The 17,541-nt window shown below is 41.7% G+C and overlaps 1 protein-coding gene across 2 annotated transcripts; it reads left to right on the top strand.

Annotated features, from left to right (window-relative positions):
- The first annotated feature begins 143 nt into the window (after window positions 1–143).
- Window positions 144–13,074, top strand: msrb3 (methionine sulfoxide reductase B3). 2 transcript variants are annotated; one of them, XM_054624688.1, is made up of 7 exons: window positions 144–334; window positions 3,588–3,694; window positions 8,720–8,828; window positions 10,056–10,133; window positions 10,326–10,354; window positions 11,078–11,175; window positions 12,325–13,074. In XM_054624688.1, the coding sequence occupies exons 2-7, from the start codon at window positions 3,604–3,606 to the stop codon at window positions 12,502–12,504; spliced, it is 585 nt and encodes a 194-aa protein (XP_054480663.1). In that variant the 5' UTR covers window positions 144–334; window positions 3,588–3,603; the 3' UTR covers window positions 12,505–13,074. The 2 variants fall into 2 exon arrangements, with proteins under 2 accessions (XP_054480663.1, XP_054480665.1); XM_054624690.1 differs by lacking the exon at window positions 3,588–3,694 and adding an exon at window positions 5,476–5,633.
- The last annotated feature ends 4,467 nt before the right edge of the window (window positions 13,075–17,541 follow it).

The raw sequence follows: 17,541 nt of genomic DNA on the forward strand, positions 1-17,541 counted from the left end.
TAGCTAACATCATTGCTACTGGTACGCTGTTGCTATTTTTTTTTAGCTGAACGAAACGACTGTGAGCTGTTTGGTTCGTAGTCCAGTTCATCGTGACGTGACGAGGCTGGAGAGCTGGCCATAATTGGAGATGTGCAGGCGCCACTCTGTTATTCCACCCACACACACACACACACACACACACACACACAGGCTGACAGAGCGTTAGCCTGCCCTGTATCTGTACTTGTTCGGGTCCATTTAACTTGTATCCCGACCTGACACCGGCAGAATAACGCTGTGGCGACACCACGCTTCACTGTGAACGTCGCCTTTCTGCTGCTGTTTCTTTCGGGTGAGTTATGGCACCGCCTTGTGTGTTGTGTTGAATAACTAGCTATGAAGGGAACGATAGTCAAAGTTAGCAGAGCAAACACAGTGACAAATGTTAGCTCGTTTGACTGGATGTCGACGATACACGTCATAGCAGTTTCAGAAAGGACTGCAAATGGAGTCCGAAAACTATTCATTTGCTGGTTCTCTTAGGCTCTCGGTGTAGGTTACTATAACTTTGACATGTCACCAGGTACCCGTACGTAGCTGGTTGCAGACTGGAGCTCTGTCTGGGATAACCGCTAGATATCCACGACACTGTTGTCTCTTTACGGCGCACTGGGGATTCTGCGATAAGTAACGAAGCAGCTGCGTGTCTCTGTAGTTCAGAACATGAATAATTAGAATGATTTCACTCTATACCAACAATTAATGTTCCGTGGTGAGGTCAGATAGCGAGTACGTAGAGTTGCATACGCCACATTCCCTTGAAAGATATTTCACATATTTCTTATTTTGGTTTCTGTGCTAAAGTCAGGTTTATCGTAATGACCGTCATGAACCATCAACCCCTATTATTTAAACGACTCCATGCCTGACGGTGAAGCGCCAAACAAGGCATTCCAAAATCGCGACACATTACTGACACCTAGCGGCAGTGTCCGTCACAGCAGCTCGTCTCCACCACAACACATAAGAATTTTAGTTCTTGAATGGACCTTTTTTTCCCCACAGCAGTCATTTTGGCTTGACAAAGTGGAAAAAAAAAAAATAGTTGCATGAATAAAGAGAGTTTTTGTTTTAAATATAACTTTAAGACAGACTTGCTATGAACACCTACATGTACCTGTTGACTTCATCAGCCATGATGAGAGCCAAGGAAAAGTGCTTCAATGCTTCCTTTCTTATTAACTTTAGCATAGGGTACACCGGACCATCCTTTACAAAAAGGAAAGGAGATAATGCCGTCCCATAATTCCTTGTGGCAGCAACGTTCAAAGCAATGCACCATTCGACCTCGATCTTGCATAGATTTAGCAATTATTTCCATACATAGCATATACACTTTTATGACTTGTAGCCTATGTTTCTTTTTTAATTTGAATACAGCCCATGGTATTGATGTAATATATTCTTCACCAGGTTGTCTACATTTCCTGCTATCTCCTGCTATGATGAGTCCAAATATTGGTCTGTTGTAGGTGTGTGGGACTAACATTTCCAGTCTGGGACTAACATTTCCAATCTTTTCTTTAACTGTGAGACTTTCACTTTAGTATGTGGCACCTCACATGAGCCAAACATGTGGCCCCTCCTAGCTTTAGTTGTTGCGCTCCTGCCAGCACCAGCATTCTTTGTCATTATTTGGTTTTTGGAGTTGTTTGGCTGACCTCATTCTGCAGAGGAGCCGATGGGCAGACGAGTTGCATAGCAGAGCACGGAGCCCATAAACGGAGAGAGCACTGAAATACCCTGTAAATATTGGCGAGCTTCCTCCCTCAGTGGACAAAGCCGACGGGAAAGTGTGTAACACTGTGGAGGTGGCCCTGTTTTTTGTAAGTCAAATTGATTTGCTTGCGATGTAGATGGTCGAAACGGATTACTACAGTAGGTTTGATTGTTGGGGCATATTGTAGCTTGTTCAATGTATGATATCGTGTCATGGCTGTGTGTCGAGTGATATCCCTAACTAAAGCAGGACAGCAGAGGAGGCTGGGATACAGGATGTAAAAAGGCTAGGTTTTAAATAATTGAAAAGGGCTGTGCCAATGTTTTGTTCAGGAGGAAATATGACCAATACTCTTTAACTCAGGGATACACATAGAGAAAACTCCACTGAATACCTTTTTATACTTTTGTTTATGAGAGTGCAAACAACAGGGATGTCGCTTAAAATGCTTATCATCTCTAAATCATGTGAAAAGAAAAATTGGACTCCTTTGCAGAGAAGTACGCCTGTCTGAATCATTTTTTTATAGATTGTACTGGTATAATAAATTGACTTCTCTAGTCTATTATTAAACTCTGGTCTTATTTGGGCCTGCTCACCTAACATCTCCACATGACTTGCAAAGAGCACCTGAGGGGACCCCATTCCTTTATTTCTAGCACAGTCTCCTGACCCTCCAACATGGCAGCTCCAGATAACCCCCACACATGTCTTACCTCACAGCTCAAGACTGCGTCCAAGCCTTCAGTCAATAGCCGTGGGGGTTTGTGCACCCTGTCCTGTGTAGTGCTAGTTACTATTCTAGTGATGATTTTGCTCTGACCAATCAGGGGTCTGCAGTGTGCTAGTACCAGGTGATGTCCACAGTTTATGCTAATGGTAAGTGAGCCGTGCCGTACCGTACCGTACCATGCTGTGGACTTGACACACGAAAAGCAACAGTGTCTGTGGCTGACCATTTCCTGTTGCTGTTTTGGAGTATCAAGTTTATTTAGACCAGTCCAGTACATAACGGATGCCTCGCAAAGCTGCAAGGCTGTGCTCTATTTTGGGAAATAGAACGCTGAAGATTAGGATTGTGATTTTTGACAAGTTTTATAGACGCGTCTCATGATTGTTTTGCAACCTTGTCTGAACCTGAGTGTTCGTGATATCTTAATAAATGAATGTTTATCGAATGTTTATCACCCAGCAAAGTGGCTGAATATTGCCCAACATCTCCATATGAATATTTAGTGTTATATTGACTCACCAGGTATAATTGGTCTGTAAATAACCAACCTAAAAACTTGCTGGAGACATCAGTCTGATGATGCAGTGCAGTGTGGCTGGGCTGACCCTCTAGGAATTTAAACTGATACATCCTTTGGTTGAATTCAGTTTTCCTGCTGGTTAACATAACAGTCACACACTGCTGAAAAACACTGCTATATAAGGCCATCTACGCTGAGCCGTTCATCACAATGCGTCTCTCAAACAGACAGATTTTCCTCATGGGTTTTTTGGGTGTCTGGTTTTGAATATGTGTCTATATTATGTGAATGCTGTAGTGAATCTTTTCTCATGCTGCCACAAAGAATGAACCCAGAGAGATTAAATATAGTCTAACCTTCATCTGGTGATGATCAGGCTGTTCACAGGGGCGAAAAAGATTTATATTCATAAATCGTTTTTTTTAATCAAATGAATCATTTCGGCTATATAGAAAATATCTGAAATACCAATCTACAGAAATGGGCAACAGAATAATGCAACGAAGCTGTGCTTCTTCTGTCTCTGTCTCTCTTTTCCTTTTCTGTCTGTCTCTCTGTCTGTCTCTCTTCAGTGTGACTGTGTGTCTCATGGCTGTCCTCCTCAGACGTGGGCTTGCTGTGGCCCTGCATCGGGCCCTTGGGCGGGGCTGCTACCCTGCACTGCCTGCTGCTCTCCTAGGTAGAGTAACCTGTTGGCGTTGGTGTTGAACTGGTGTGACTGGTGCTTTCTCTCTCTCTCTCTCTCTCTCTCTCTCTCTCCCTCTCTCTCTCTGTTTTTTTCACTCTGTTCTTTCAGCTCTCCCTCCGTGTCCGCTAAAAAACCCTGCTCACAGATTTGACACTTGCTTGTCTCCAATGTTTCATTTTATTTTAGTCGCGGCCTTGTGTGCCGCAGTGGTCCTTCCGTAGTTTAAAAGTCTAAATCTCTGACACCATGAGACTGATGAGACCAAACATGTAGCTTAACTACATGTACTGCAAAACCTTGATGCAGTATTAAAGACATAAATAAATAGTTGTCCCAGTTCTGTGAAAAGGAACCTGACTTGGCCTAAACTAAACTAAACTAGGTTAATGTCACAATGTCTTACATCCAAATCTTAACTCTTATTCGAGGTAAGCACAGTGCAACTGTCTCCTTTCAGCAGATGAAGGTGAAGACAGCCTTTACGTATCTCACTCTTTTATCAAACTTCATCCAAGAAAAGGAACAACAAGCAGAGCACATGTACATAAACATATATATATATACAATGTAGTGCATATCTTATCATATTACTTATGTTAAAGTTTTGTCTTGTATGTATTTATTTTCATTCATTCAAATGTTTGTTTTCCTAGATGGTGTAAACGGTATAAAATGTGGTCATGTTGTTATAACCTGAGTTATTTTCAGACATGATACCTGTGTGGAGCTGTCTCACCATTGCAAGACAGGGCAGAGAAAAGTAATGTTACTGTGCGTGTTTGTAGCGGAGACATCAGCCCGATGTCTCCAGACTAGGCCAGCTAGCTGCAGCCCTGGCTGTGTGGTAGGGACAGACAGAAAGACACTGTTCACTCTGATTGTCTCAGTATGAACCTCTGCGGAAGCTCTGAGAGGCCAGTGAGAAAGTGAACTCTGCTGATACATTTCCTAAGTCTGTTCTAACTCTTTCTCTCCTGTGTTCAGGACTATGAAAAGGTTTTACAAATACAATCTGTCTAAGTTCCTTCATTATTTTTCCCATCTAGGAAACGGGTAGAGAAAAAACAAAAACTTTTGCACAAAAAAACCTTCTCTCACTTCTTTTCAAAGAAAACAAGTAACTATTAAGTATAAAAGATCCTGGCAAACCTTATTTCCTCCTGATCACAAGTAATACAATAATCCAGATCTGTGCAGTATTTTATTTTTTTCTCACTTCTCTCAGGCCCTCCATAGACCTCAAGATGTTTAAAGCCACAATGACTTTGCATTTTCAGGTCTTGTTTGCACATTTTTTGCATTGAAAACTGTACTTGAGAGCAAAGCACAATATGGGCAGGTGATTAAAAAATCCATTAAGCAGAAGAATGAATGTTTTCAGCATTTAGAACAATCTGTGATGGTATTAAGGTTGTTTGAGTTTTTCTGTTTGTACTCTGGTCAGGGATCTTTTATATTTCTGCAGTGCAGATATATTTCATTTTAATTTTGGGAAATTAAATAAGCCTTTTCTTACATGTTTGGCCATAAACTACACTGTACGTATAAACTGTAATGAAGGAAATAGTTAGTCGTCCATTCAGGATAAAGTATTGCTGTTTTTGTTTTTTGTAGGTGTGTGTCCTGTTAACCAATGTTTTTTAAACTCTGCATTAACAGTGGGAATCCCGAACAGATGCTGATCCGGCGCTTTCATTCCTCATCTCGTATTCGATGGCGTTCAGTGTCTTGACCTGTGTTGTCTCTCCCTCTGTCTGCTCCCCTTCCTCCAGCCTAGTCCTTGGTTGTAGCCCTGCTGGGAGGTGTTTGGTTCTACTGGTGGTCGGAGTGCCTCTCTCTCTCTCTCCAGCAGCCATGTCGGGCTTCAACCTGCTGCATCTAATAACCAAGAGCCAGCCTGTAGCTCTGAGGTCCTGCAGTCTTCCCTCAGGTCCACTGACTGGGTGCTGTGTGCCTGCTGTGCTCTGCCTCTCTTAAACCTTAACACCTGGCTGGTGTGTCAGCATGTCTTTACTGTCCTGGTCTACGTGTGTTCAGAGTGATGTGAGACGCTTTTCACTTATTTTTTCTTACATTTGATCGGTCCTCTCGAGGATCACCGATCAAATCTTTTGCAACAAACGAGCTCCCTCATTGGACCAAATCTAAACAAGGCCGGTTATGGGACCTCAATTCATTTTAACTAACAAATGATCTGTTCTTGTCGCAGTGAGTATCAGAAACGTCCAGGTACTGCAAATATAGAAACGAATGCTCAGCTCACTCTTTAATCAGATATTTTTAAGTATGTGCTTATATTTAGATTGTCATACTTGCGTATTTGCTTTTTATGTATTCGTTTCCACGCCACGTTAAAATCAAATCACAACCCAAAAAACAAAGTGAAGAGGTGTATTTAAACACGCCAGCGTTTTCCAGAAAACAAAGCACCGTCTCACACTGTGTCACACTGTCTTCATGAGGAGGTAAAGGAGACATGTTTCTGCTTTGACATGGAGACACATTGTCCATGCCAAAATGAAAAACAAACATTCATATTTTTATTTCCAGACAAAGCTTCCCCTCACCTCGTTTAACTGATGACAGTGCTATATATTTAGTTTTGGCAGGTCTATGCTGCTCTCTGCTGAACAACACTGAAGTTTAATACACCATATTTTTGTATTGCGGTTTGATTTTAATGCGGCACGGAAAAACAATGGGTTTAACAATTGAACTCAATTATCAGAATCCATCATAGTGAATTCTGCATTATTTTATTACAAATTATATTAATGTTTTGAGGTCATGCATTGCAGACTTTTCAAGCCAACTCCATTTGAAATGCATTATCGCAAAGCATTAATGTAACTTTAACCAACAACGCCAGACTTGATATTCAAAGTTGATAGGATAGCAAGTTTCAAGCGAATCGATTTTCGTACTGCACAGACATGAATGGAAATGAAAAAATCAATCTGCAATAGAGCAACTTCAGCATCAGTCATATTTTGTGTAAAATCACTCTGGAACATGAAGGCAGACAAAAAGAGATGTGCTGAGAGTAATCCAGATAACTGGGTAAGCCCGGCCCCTTGCACAGCTCCCTTGTTGTGGTACCTGTACCAAAACTCAGCTAGCATACTGGCACCACCAATTCACTTTTTAAGCACCACCAAGTTCTAAATCTGTGCACCAAAATGACTGGTTCCATCACAGCCGACATTTTGCGCATGTATACATGTATCAGGACGTTATTTCACAGAAATAAAAAAACACAAAAAAACTCCACCAATACCTCAGTTGTAAGTGGTATGAGAGGTTTCGGATACGCAAAAACGAGACTAGGGGTCCACAGTGGGGTTCCAATGTAAAATTATATATATTTTATTATCTTTAAAGGGGAACTTTTGTATTGGGGGAGAACGATGCTGCCAGTAGCTGCGAAACGGCCTGCAATGTAATCATATCGCGCAATCCTCACCGTCATTGTACGTCCACTAAAAGTGCTTGTTTTTGCCTCTGACGGGCTCAGATTGTTATTAAAAGTGTCTGACAACAGTATGGAAAGAACCCTACAGAGAAATAAAACCTTTTTTTTACCTTTCGCTTAATCTTCTCGGTTTCGTCTAACCAAGTCTCGCTCTATAAGAAGTCTTGAAATCTTGCGAACTCATCCAAATTGTCGAAATCCGCCAAGTACTCATCCTTGACATTGAAAATATTTTAGATAACACTAAGCTGTTTCCGCCTTTGTCTTCTGGCAACAAGTCACCTCTTGCAAGATTTTCTTCTTCTCCTTCTCCTTGAGCAAGACTTGGTTAGACGCGACAGACAAGATCAAGGTGAAGGTAAAGAAAGTCTATTTGTAGGGTTCTTTCCATAATGTGGTCAGGCTCTCATAATGACAATCTGTGGCAAAAACAAGCACTTTTAGGGGACGTACATTGACGATGGACCGATGACATTGCAGCTTTTTTCCTGTCTTGTAGTCCCCATAAATAACTTAAACACAAAACATGGGAAAATAGTGTCCAGGTTAAAAATAATTCAGAGGTTACCCTTTAAGGCCTCATAAACATAGAAATTCTCAAAGGCTTTGTAAAACTGCTTTGTTTTACACCAGTGTGGGCTCTTAAAGGTGCTGGTCTAAGATACTCTGCAGGGAACCTTTTGTAAAAATGATTCATATCTCGACTTCAGTATCTCTTGAGTTTGTAGCTCTACTCACGCTGCTGTCGCACTGCTGAACTTTGAAGTGCTAACAGAATGATAAAGTGATTCACGCTTTGCTTTCTTGAAGCTTGCATGCACCGTTTGTTGTGGTTCTGTTTAACTTTACTATTGATTTTAAAAGACTTTCTTGCTCACAGGTTCTTTTTTTTGTTTTGTTTTTGAACAAAAAATAAGATGTGTACACTTGCACAATAAGTATCTGCATGATGAGGCGGCGTTGATTCTGTCATATCGGCGGAGAAAAAGTGTCACAGCAGGGTGTTCAGATATTTGTATTTCAGTTGCAGTTTTGCCTAAAGACCTACTTATGTCAGAATAAAGGAACCTGAACAGCTCACCACTATCCAGTTAATGCTGAACAGCTGGCAGTGACACACACACACACACACACACACACACACACACACACACACACACACACACACACACACACAGAACGTCACCTCGGGGAAACATCATCTTTAATAAAAGGATCTCTCCTACAGTTCATTCATACATAGAGTTTTTTACTTCTGTCCAATATTCTCAGACAAAAATAACTGCTTATGTGCTACTGTTTTTAAGTTTAATTAAAGCTCTGTTTATTTCTCAATACCATTATTATATAGTAAGCTAAGTTATTTTTGCCCACCTGCTTTTATCTCTTCTTTGTGTCTTAGCATGATTTTGAGTCGGAGGAAGGTTTCACAGTTTTGTTTGAAGAAAAATTAGTGAAAGTGTAATGGTCTTTCTTTTTTCCCTGTTGCCATCAGAAGACCTGCGTAGTTAATATCCTTTGTCCCCTCTGCTTCTCCCCCTCAGGAGCATGTAGGACTAAGAAGACATGGCCGGTGAGCTTCCCTCAGGAGGAGCTGAAGAAACGCCTCACACCGATGCAGTACCATGTTACCCAGGAGAGAGGAACTGAGAGGTAGGTATCAACCACCTGCTGATCATAAGCACTTTGATATAAAGTTGCATTTTACACAAAGTTTCATTAGGTATGTTGAGTTCAATGTCGTCATGTTACGTTCAATGTCGTCATGTTACGTTCAATGTCGTCATGTTAAAGCTAGGGTGGGTATTAATTAATTAATTTCTTTACTGTAATGTTGTCTGTCCTAATAGCCAGTCAGCTATATGTAGGTGAAGTGCTCTGAGAATATCTGCTCATAACTTTGCTCTCCCCTGCCATGCACCCAAAAATTGCCACCGCTCATGTTCAATGAGCGAGGTCATGTTCCGTCTTAACTGTCGTCACCTTCAATGTTATGTCTTCCTATCAATGTAACTGAATTCACATGAACGTCTGATGTGGGAGGAGCTACAGCAGGTAGCGTGGCAGGGAATGTTGCACGCGACGGAATTCAATGTTGTCATGTAAGTGCAATGTTGTCATGTTACGTTCAATGTCGTCATGTTACGTTCAATGTCGTCATGTTACGTCAATGTTGTCATGTTCAATGTTGTCATGTTACGTTCAATGTTGTCATGTTGAGTTCAATGTTGTCATGTTGAGTTCAATGTCGTCATGTTACGTTCAATGTCGTCATGTTACGTTCAATGTCGTCATGTTACGTTCAATGTCGTCATGTTACGTTCAATGTCGTCATGTTACGTTCAATGTCGTCATGTTACGTTCAATGTCGTCATGTTACGTTCAATGTTGTCATGTTACGTTCAATGTCGTCATGTTACGTTCAATGTTGTCATGTTACGTTCAATGTTGTCATGTTACGTCAATGTTGTCATGTTGAGTTCAATGTTGTCATGTTGAGTTCAATGTCGTCATGTTACGTTCAATGTCGTCATGTTACGTTCAATGTCGTCATGTTACGTTCAATGTTGTCATGTTACGTCATTGTTGTCATGTTACGTCAATGTTGTCATGTTGAGTTCAATGTTGTCATGTTACGTTCAATGTTGTCATGTTACGTTCAATGTCGTCATGTTACGTTCAATGTTGTCATGTTTCGTTCAATGGTTTTGTGTTTCATGAAATGTTCAGTTATCTATAGGGGGAATTGTTCTTTTTTTTATTCATATATCTTTATAAGAACATTCGTTTTTATACCCTGACAGAACCATGTTGCAAACATAACAATTACTCATTTTTTCATCATGTTTATCCATTCAATGCTGCAAACATGTTCCACAGTGCCTTCGCTGGAGGACTCACACATCATAAAGACGAGGGGACTTACACTTGTGTTGTCTGTGGGGCCCTGCTGTTCAGGTAACGTGTGTGTGTGTGGTGTGTGGCGTGTGGCGGGTGGCTGGCTGGCTAAGTTTAAAAATATGATTTTTTTTTTTTGCCATAATGATCCACTACAAAATAAAAGCAATGTGAGAAAGATAGGGCAGTGTTTTTTTTAAAACAATGAAATTAACAAACGTTTTCTAATTTAAACTTTTGTGTCCTTTACAGCTCGAACACAAAATTTGACTCTGGATCAGGTAAGTTGAACCATTCTAAAACACGTTGGACAGTTTTCCCTACTCTGTTATCTTTACAGTATGGGTCTTTATTTAGCAGAGATATCTCGCATCTCTGAAACCTGAAATTCTGTTGTGAATGCTGATATGCTAATCAATGACATCAAATTATTGACTTTATATTTATGTACATACAGCAAAAACAATGTTTTTCTTGGTTGGGGGTTAAACTCTCCATCAGTTTAAATGACTGCTCACTTGCAGTGTTGTGATGTGATCATGGAGCAGTCGGTCAGCAGGGGGCACTGCCCCCCCATCTGGACACTAGCAGCCCTGTTTCCAGGAACGCTGCTCCATCTAGCTTTAACACTGATGAGGTCGGGTTTTACTTAAAGAAGGGAAAGTAAAACCAAGCCTCTAAATGGAAACATGACAAAAAGAACTGCTGGTTTGGCAAACAGAAATACTCAATAGGGAACACAGTTTATGCTGGGAAATATTAATATTACTTTAATTTGCTTGTACACTTTGGTAGAAATATGAAGTACCTTCAAAGCCAGGTAATGTAATGCAGTTACATCTTTAAACAAGCCTGAGAGTCTACATACCAACAATTCTGAGGCTGTGCAACGGAGCTTTGATAATGCTAACATGGTGATGTTTACAAGGTCTAATTTTAACCATGTTAAACATCTAAGTTTAGCATGTTAGCACCTTCCTGACATTATGATGTCATGTGTTCAGGTTGGCCATCCTTCTTTGACCTCGTGAAGGAGGAGTCCGTCACCGTGTCAGATGATTTCTCCTATGGGATACACAGAGTGGAGGCCACCTGCAGCCAGGTACACTACAAACACCACGTTACACCCCCACAGCATTACCTAATCAGTCCAGTCAATTGCTCGGCGGCTTTTCACAGAGAAAAAAAAGGAAAAAGGAAATAATGAAAAAAAAAATGAAAAAAATCTAATTATTTTGGAAATTAAATGTTCATTTTTTCTTCTCTTGTGTGTCTTTTAGAGGCCGTTTTGAGAGGCCAACAGGATATCATATTTTATAGTGTGTTTACTTGACTGACAGGTGTCACAGCCCGTGGCTGCTCACCCCAGGGTCTCCGTCCCTTTTCACCATACGTGGATCTTCTGGATCTAGTAAAAAGTCTGCCCCCCTGTGCCCAGTGCCATATTCCACTTTTAGTAAATAGCTCGGCTTCTCACCCATCAGAACACACATATGGGCCCCATAGATTTCAACTGGCAAAAAACCTGAATCAGGCTCAGTGATAATGATATGTCACTCGATGCCCATCATGTAAATGGCAGCCGTGTGTGTGTCCCCCTGACTAGCTAACCACCGCTGCACTGCACAGCACTCATGCAGCACTAAGTAAGTGGTTAGTAAGTAACCCGCGAAAGTGGACTGTCCAGGCTCCGGTTCTCCCACTGGCTAACCCTGCTGCTATATTAACCATTATGCTATGGTGAACCAATGACCCGGACTACTCTGCATTTGATTGGCTTGTTATGCATTTGTCAGTTGGATTGGTGAGGTTAAGGTACAAGGAGACAGATTTGTTTAGGGTTCAGGTAAGAATATCAGTGTAAGCCAATCAGAGGCAGAGAAGGGCGGGTCATGCCTTGGTTATAGTAGGATTCCTAATATCGCATCCCGGCTGTATGGGTTGTAGCTGCTGTGGTTAAATCAAAGGCTTGTAGTGATTGGCTGCAAGCAAAACCACACAGATATTCATTTTTCTAGATGTGGGCACAAAAAAGAGCGATTGTAGATGTATAGAGTTCCAATACCCAGCCCAAGGGACGAGTGATGCCACAGCTCATATAGTTTAAAGCCTTTGTTTCATTGATTGTTTTGCCACTGTGTATGTATAGAATCTAAACACCAAGGCAATGAACTAACAAGATCACAAATGAACATGTACAACTGAAAATAAAATAAAAGAAGCTGCATCAATCCTTCCCATTGTGTTTCAGTGCGGCGCTCACCTGGGACACCTGTTCGATGATGGACCAAGACCCACAGGAAAACGCTACTGCATCAACTCGGCCTCGCTGGCTTTCCAGCCCAAAGACGCGGCCCCCCTCGACCCCGGCTCTGCGGCCGAGGGCGGAGCCACCAACAGCCCGGCGAGCGACGGGAAGACGGAGCTCTGAAAAACACAAGTGAACCGCCTCAAACTTACAACTGTGGCTGTGAAGATAGAGGACGTGATTGGTCAAGGAGGGAAGCTGCTCAGGCGAGAGAGAATACTCCCATGTTTAATCTATCACAGGGTAAAAGTGCACGCTTCCAAACAGTCACAGTCAAAGCTGCAAAACACACTGTATCAGCTTATTGCCTTAAAGGGAACTACTTTTTCCCTTAATTCCCTTTAATATCCTACGTCTGCGTAGAAGGATTTGGTCTGCTAATTTAAACATGGATGTAGGGCTCCGTAGTAGTACACACACACACACATATATATGAAACATAGAGCTTTTTATATTCTAACTACAAATATTTTATTAGAGTATATTTTTGAAGTGATATTTGATACTGAGAGGTTGCCTATGCAAGTCCTGTGACAGACGGCATCTTATGGTGGACAAATAAAGTACTGTAGTCTTGAGGTCACTTCCTGTATTTGTTCCTTTAGTTCTTTGCATTAGGGATTTTTTTTTTTTCATTTTGTGTTCACAGCTTGTATCTAAACAGTTACTGGATGAATAAAATATCTAGAAACATTCTGTTTTTTTTGTCCCATGCTTCCGTGTTCCTCTTCAAGAGCCGCCATTGTTGTTGTGATCGAATGGTTGCCTCCAGTGTCGTCACACACATCTAAGCCACACCCCTAGCTGACAGCAGCTTCTCACAGGACGCTGATTGGTCCGTAGCAGTGTGGTTCACAAACGTGGATCTTCGTATGATCTTTTGATACTGCAAGTCCCAGCGGGCTGCTGGCCAGTGGAAGTTCTGGTTCTGACACAATGGCAGAATCAGAGTTTGCTGACCCCAGGATCACACCCCCGGGTTCTGGGGTTTGTGCTGCTGAACTTGAGCTAACTGCTAACTGAAGGCGTGTCTGAGCGTCTTTGCCCGCTCTCCTTCCGGCAAAGTACCGAAGACAAACTGTCAAAACGTACACAGACCCTCTACCTTCAGTGTAATTGACAAGCAGCTCTACTTCTCTCCCTAATCTGGTCAATGATGAGATGTATAGCCGCATGTCATCATTCCGCCGCTGGCTGTCGAGGTGGTGTCCTGCAAACAATGTGGGCTTCGTAGACAATTGGCATACTTTCTGGGGAAAACCTGGTCTGATTAGGAGAGACGGCATTCATCCTACTTTGGGTCTACTACATCTATTTATGTCGCCTGGTTCTATGGAATTTATATTTTTTCCGCTTTTGTAACACTCCCAAAAGGAGAAAATTGCAATTGAATAGTAAGCGAGAGTTGCATGCATTACTAGAATTATAGACACAAAATGATTTTCGTGATCTCAGTTGAGTGTTGTCCATCAACCTGATCGCAGGTAAATGCAGCAATATCCAGATATCCGGCCTCTACACCGGCTATATCAGCGACAACATCTGTGCGTTTTCTGTGGCACTAACCCGGGGCTGTACGATCTGAAAATATATGCATGTGCATTTTTGGTGTTTGATGTTTTCACCTGTTAACATCTTGGAAAAACAAGAAAAACGAGGCCTTCAACACTGATGAGACCTGATCTGAGCAATGTGAAAAGACCTCTACTAGAAGAACTGATTACAGCTCAATCAGATGTTTCTACCAATCAAATAACACCTTGTAACTAACCAGTTCTCTAAACTTCAAGCATGTCTTACGGACATCAAAACCTGGATGACCTGTAACTTCTTAATGTTAAACTCCGAAAAAACAGAAGTTATCCACCACTTTCAAGAGCAGGCTTAAGACCTTACTTTTTGATAGCGCTTATAGTTAGGGCTGGTTCAGGTTCGCCTTGGTCCAGCCCCTAGATATGCTGCTATATGCCTAGACAGCCGGGGGACTACCTAGGATACGCTGAGCTCCTCTCTCCTCTTCTCTCCCTCCTTCTTTATGTATTAATCTCCTATTTATGCACATTACTGATTTTGCTTCTTTCCCGGAGTTCTTGTGCTTTCTCGCCTCGCAGGTTCCCAGGAATCGGGGTTATATTTGGACTGTCATCGTGCCACCTACTGAGGCCCTGCTGACACCCACTACTACTACCACTATCATTATTAGTCACATTACTATTATTATTGCCTGTACTATTACGCTTATTGACTTGCTTCTACCCTGGAGTCTTTGTGCTTTCGCTTCGCAGGCTTCTATAAATCGTGGCTGTACCTGGACCGTGGACGTGCATCCTGCTACGGCCCTGCTGACACCGACTGCTACCACCATTATTATTACTAGTCACATTACTATTACTATTACCTGTACCATTAAGCATTTTAGCTTTACTTCCACCCTGAAGCCCTTTTGCTTTCTCGTTCTGCAGGTTTCCATGAATCGTTGTGGTACCTGGACCGTAGTCGTGCCTCCTGCTGTGAGCCGACTGACACCCACTGCTACTTCGATTATTATTATTAGTCACATTACTATCCCTATTTTCATGGCTATAATTCTACTGTAATAATTGCTGCTGTTATTATAAGTAGTCTTATTATATGAATCATTTATGTCATATACATTGAATGTGTTGTATCTCTGTTATGCTGTTCATTCTGTACACATGACATCTATTGCATTCTGTCCATCCTGGGAGAAGGATCCCTCCTCTGTCGTTCTCCCATAGGTTTCTTCCTTTTTTCTCCCTGTTAAAGGGGTTTTTTAGGGGAGTTTTTCCTGTGCCGATGTGAGGGAAGGACAGAGGATGTCGCATGTGCACAGATTGTAAAGCCCTCTGAGGCAAATTTGTAATTTGTGATTCTGGGCTATACAAAATAAACTGAATTGAATTGAATTGAATTGAACTTCTTTGTCCCCTCATGTTGGACTGAAGACAGACTCAACGCTACGGAGACTCTCTATCTCCCCTTGAGGTACAAGTGGTACCTCGAGAGGCGGTTAGCATGCTCAGTTCAGTAGAAATCTCTGCAACACAATACAAAGACGTATTTGATATAACAACTCAAATTCTGTGGACAATGTTTTAAAATAAATTCTGGTCAGATCTTACACATTACACCTTATGGATATGCTGACCAGAGTGTTTGTCATTTTCCAGTTCTTATTGGATTTCAGACTGGAATCCTTTAGGTCACAAGGTGCCTCTCTAAACACTGGAGGTCCCGGGAGGTTGGAGGTCTGGAGTGTGTGGGTGGCATGCAGGAGTGTGACATCAGCCCAGTGAGTGTGGGAAAACCTTGTGTCTAAGCCTGAGCTCTGAGAGCGTTTATGCTCTGGACGCAATAAGGAATATTTACAAGTGAGGTGTGTTTAGACTGCAGAGTGGCAGTGTAAAGCTGTGGAGAGTGCGGGGGGGGTTAACATTTTACAACCTGTCATCTCCGTCCTGAGGTCACACAGACACAATGAGGGCATCGGGAGGAAATGCTCTTTTTACAGATGAGATGAGTGAGGGGGGGGATGATAACAGACAGTTTCCTGCTGCTCTGATCTGATTTTCACTAAAATGCAGATTAAACATTTCTTGTCATTGTGACGGAGTGGAAAAGACCATTTATTATTATTATTTAGACTGTGCATATCGGAAATACGAACGCACAAAGACCCTGAGCATGCATATATGCTCTGCACCTGAGTAGGGCAAAACCTGCACAGTAATCTGTATTTGTAATCAATAGATAAAACAACAACAAGATTTAACAAAATTATGCAACCATTTTCACTTCACTGTGAATCTTTGTTTGCTACAAGCCCACAGCACTCGCTAAGAAGTTGAATTGGCACTGTCACAAACGTTGCTCCTATGCTGCTGGATGTCGGGTAGAAATCCGAGAAAAACAAAAAATTATTAAAGTTGTAAGTTCACAAAAAAAAGAAGTGGGTATCCCTGTGGGTATCCCTTAGACAAAAGTGGCAAATTGAAGGGAAAAAATCAAGTCATAAATTTAAAAAAAGTGGAGTGGAGTGCAAAACGAGGTAATAAAAACTAGTGGGGTGTTTTTTTTGTTGAGGAACTACAAAACTTAAATTTGTGAGGTTAGATTAACCTCATCACACCACATATAGCCAGTTTAACACTATGGTAACATGAGCAGCATGGTGCAAAATATATTATATTGTAGCAGACTCTCAATCCATCCATTCATTCTCATCCGCTGAGTATTCCAGACGTCTATCTCTATCTCCACATCATCTGTCATTGGCGGTTCAACACAAGCCGTTATGTTCTGCGCCTTTTCTGTCTTGTTTTACCTTCAAACGGAGTCAGTGACAGCTGGACAAGGTTCCCTTAAAAGGGTCAGTGTGTAGCTATGGTAACGCAAAGTGTTAGGAGTTATGTCTTCTCAACGGATTTTTTTTTTTGTGAGCTGTGAGCTGAAACAAAAGACACACAATGTTATGTAGTAATAGATAAAAGTTGTTAGTCTCCACTTTCCTGTAACTTCTGCAATATAAGTATTTATGTTGGCACAGTATTTATGACTTTATTATCTGGCAAATTTGTGGTAAATTTACCACTTTTTTCCTCAGAATAGAGCCCCCTCCCAGTGCTCTGTAGTTTTTTGTTTTTTTCACCTACGATAGCCCTAGAACAACATCATACAGTTTTGCTCGACTTGAGGAGACCATGTTCGTTTGGTTGTAAGGGACCTCTGTTTGATATTATATATATTGGTATTTGCGACGGTTATACGTTGCAGACTCACTGCAACGTATAACCGTCGCACTCTTGGCCAGAGACAGGGGTGTCTACACATTTTTGTCCATTTAGTGTTCTAGCGGAGTTGCTGTTAGTGCCGTGCCCGTTTGAAGTGGACCTTGGACGCAGCGTTGTTGAAAGCTGCTCATCACTTGTTCTCTTCTTAGGATGTAACATTAGTATTCAAAGGATTCAGCTGCAAAAGTAAACTGCAGTCAATCAGCAGCTGTGGAACCGCACAGTGAGCGCTAACGCTTTTATATATAAACTTCATTATTATTGAGTGTGCCAAGTTTCCAAAGTGCATCAAATTTGACACTGCACCTCCTTGGGTCCCAAGCAAATAACCCACCCAGTGTGAAGTAGA

This window comes from Anoplopoma fimbria, chromosome 23 (assembly GCF_027596085.1).
Source record: "Anoplopoma fimbria isolate UVic2021 breed Golden Eagle Sablefish chromosome 23, Afim_UVic_2022, whole genome shotgun sequence".
Lineage (NCBI taxonomy): Eukaryota > Metazoa > Chordata > Actinopteri > Perciformes > Anoplopomatidae > Anoplopoma > Anoplopoma fimbria.

Bases quoted from the DNA above. Each gene is read 5' to 3' on its own strand.
- msrb3 (XM_054624688.1), top strand. From the start codon at position 3,604: ATGGCTGTCCTCCTCAGACGTGGGCTTGCTGTGGCCCTGCATCGGGCC. The intron at 3,695-8,719 runs GTAGAGTAACCT...TCTCCCCCTCAG, and splicing joins ACTGCCTGCTGCTCTCCTAG to GAGCATGTAGGACTAAGAAG. The intron at 8,829-10,055 runs GTAGGTATCAAC...CATGTTCCACAG, and splicing joins CAGGAGAGAGGAACTGAGAG to TGCCTTCGCTGGAGGACTCA.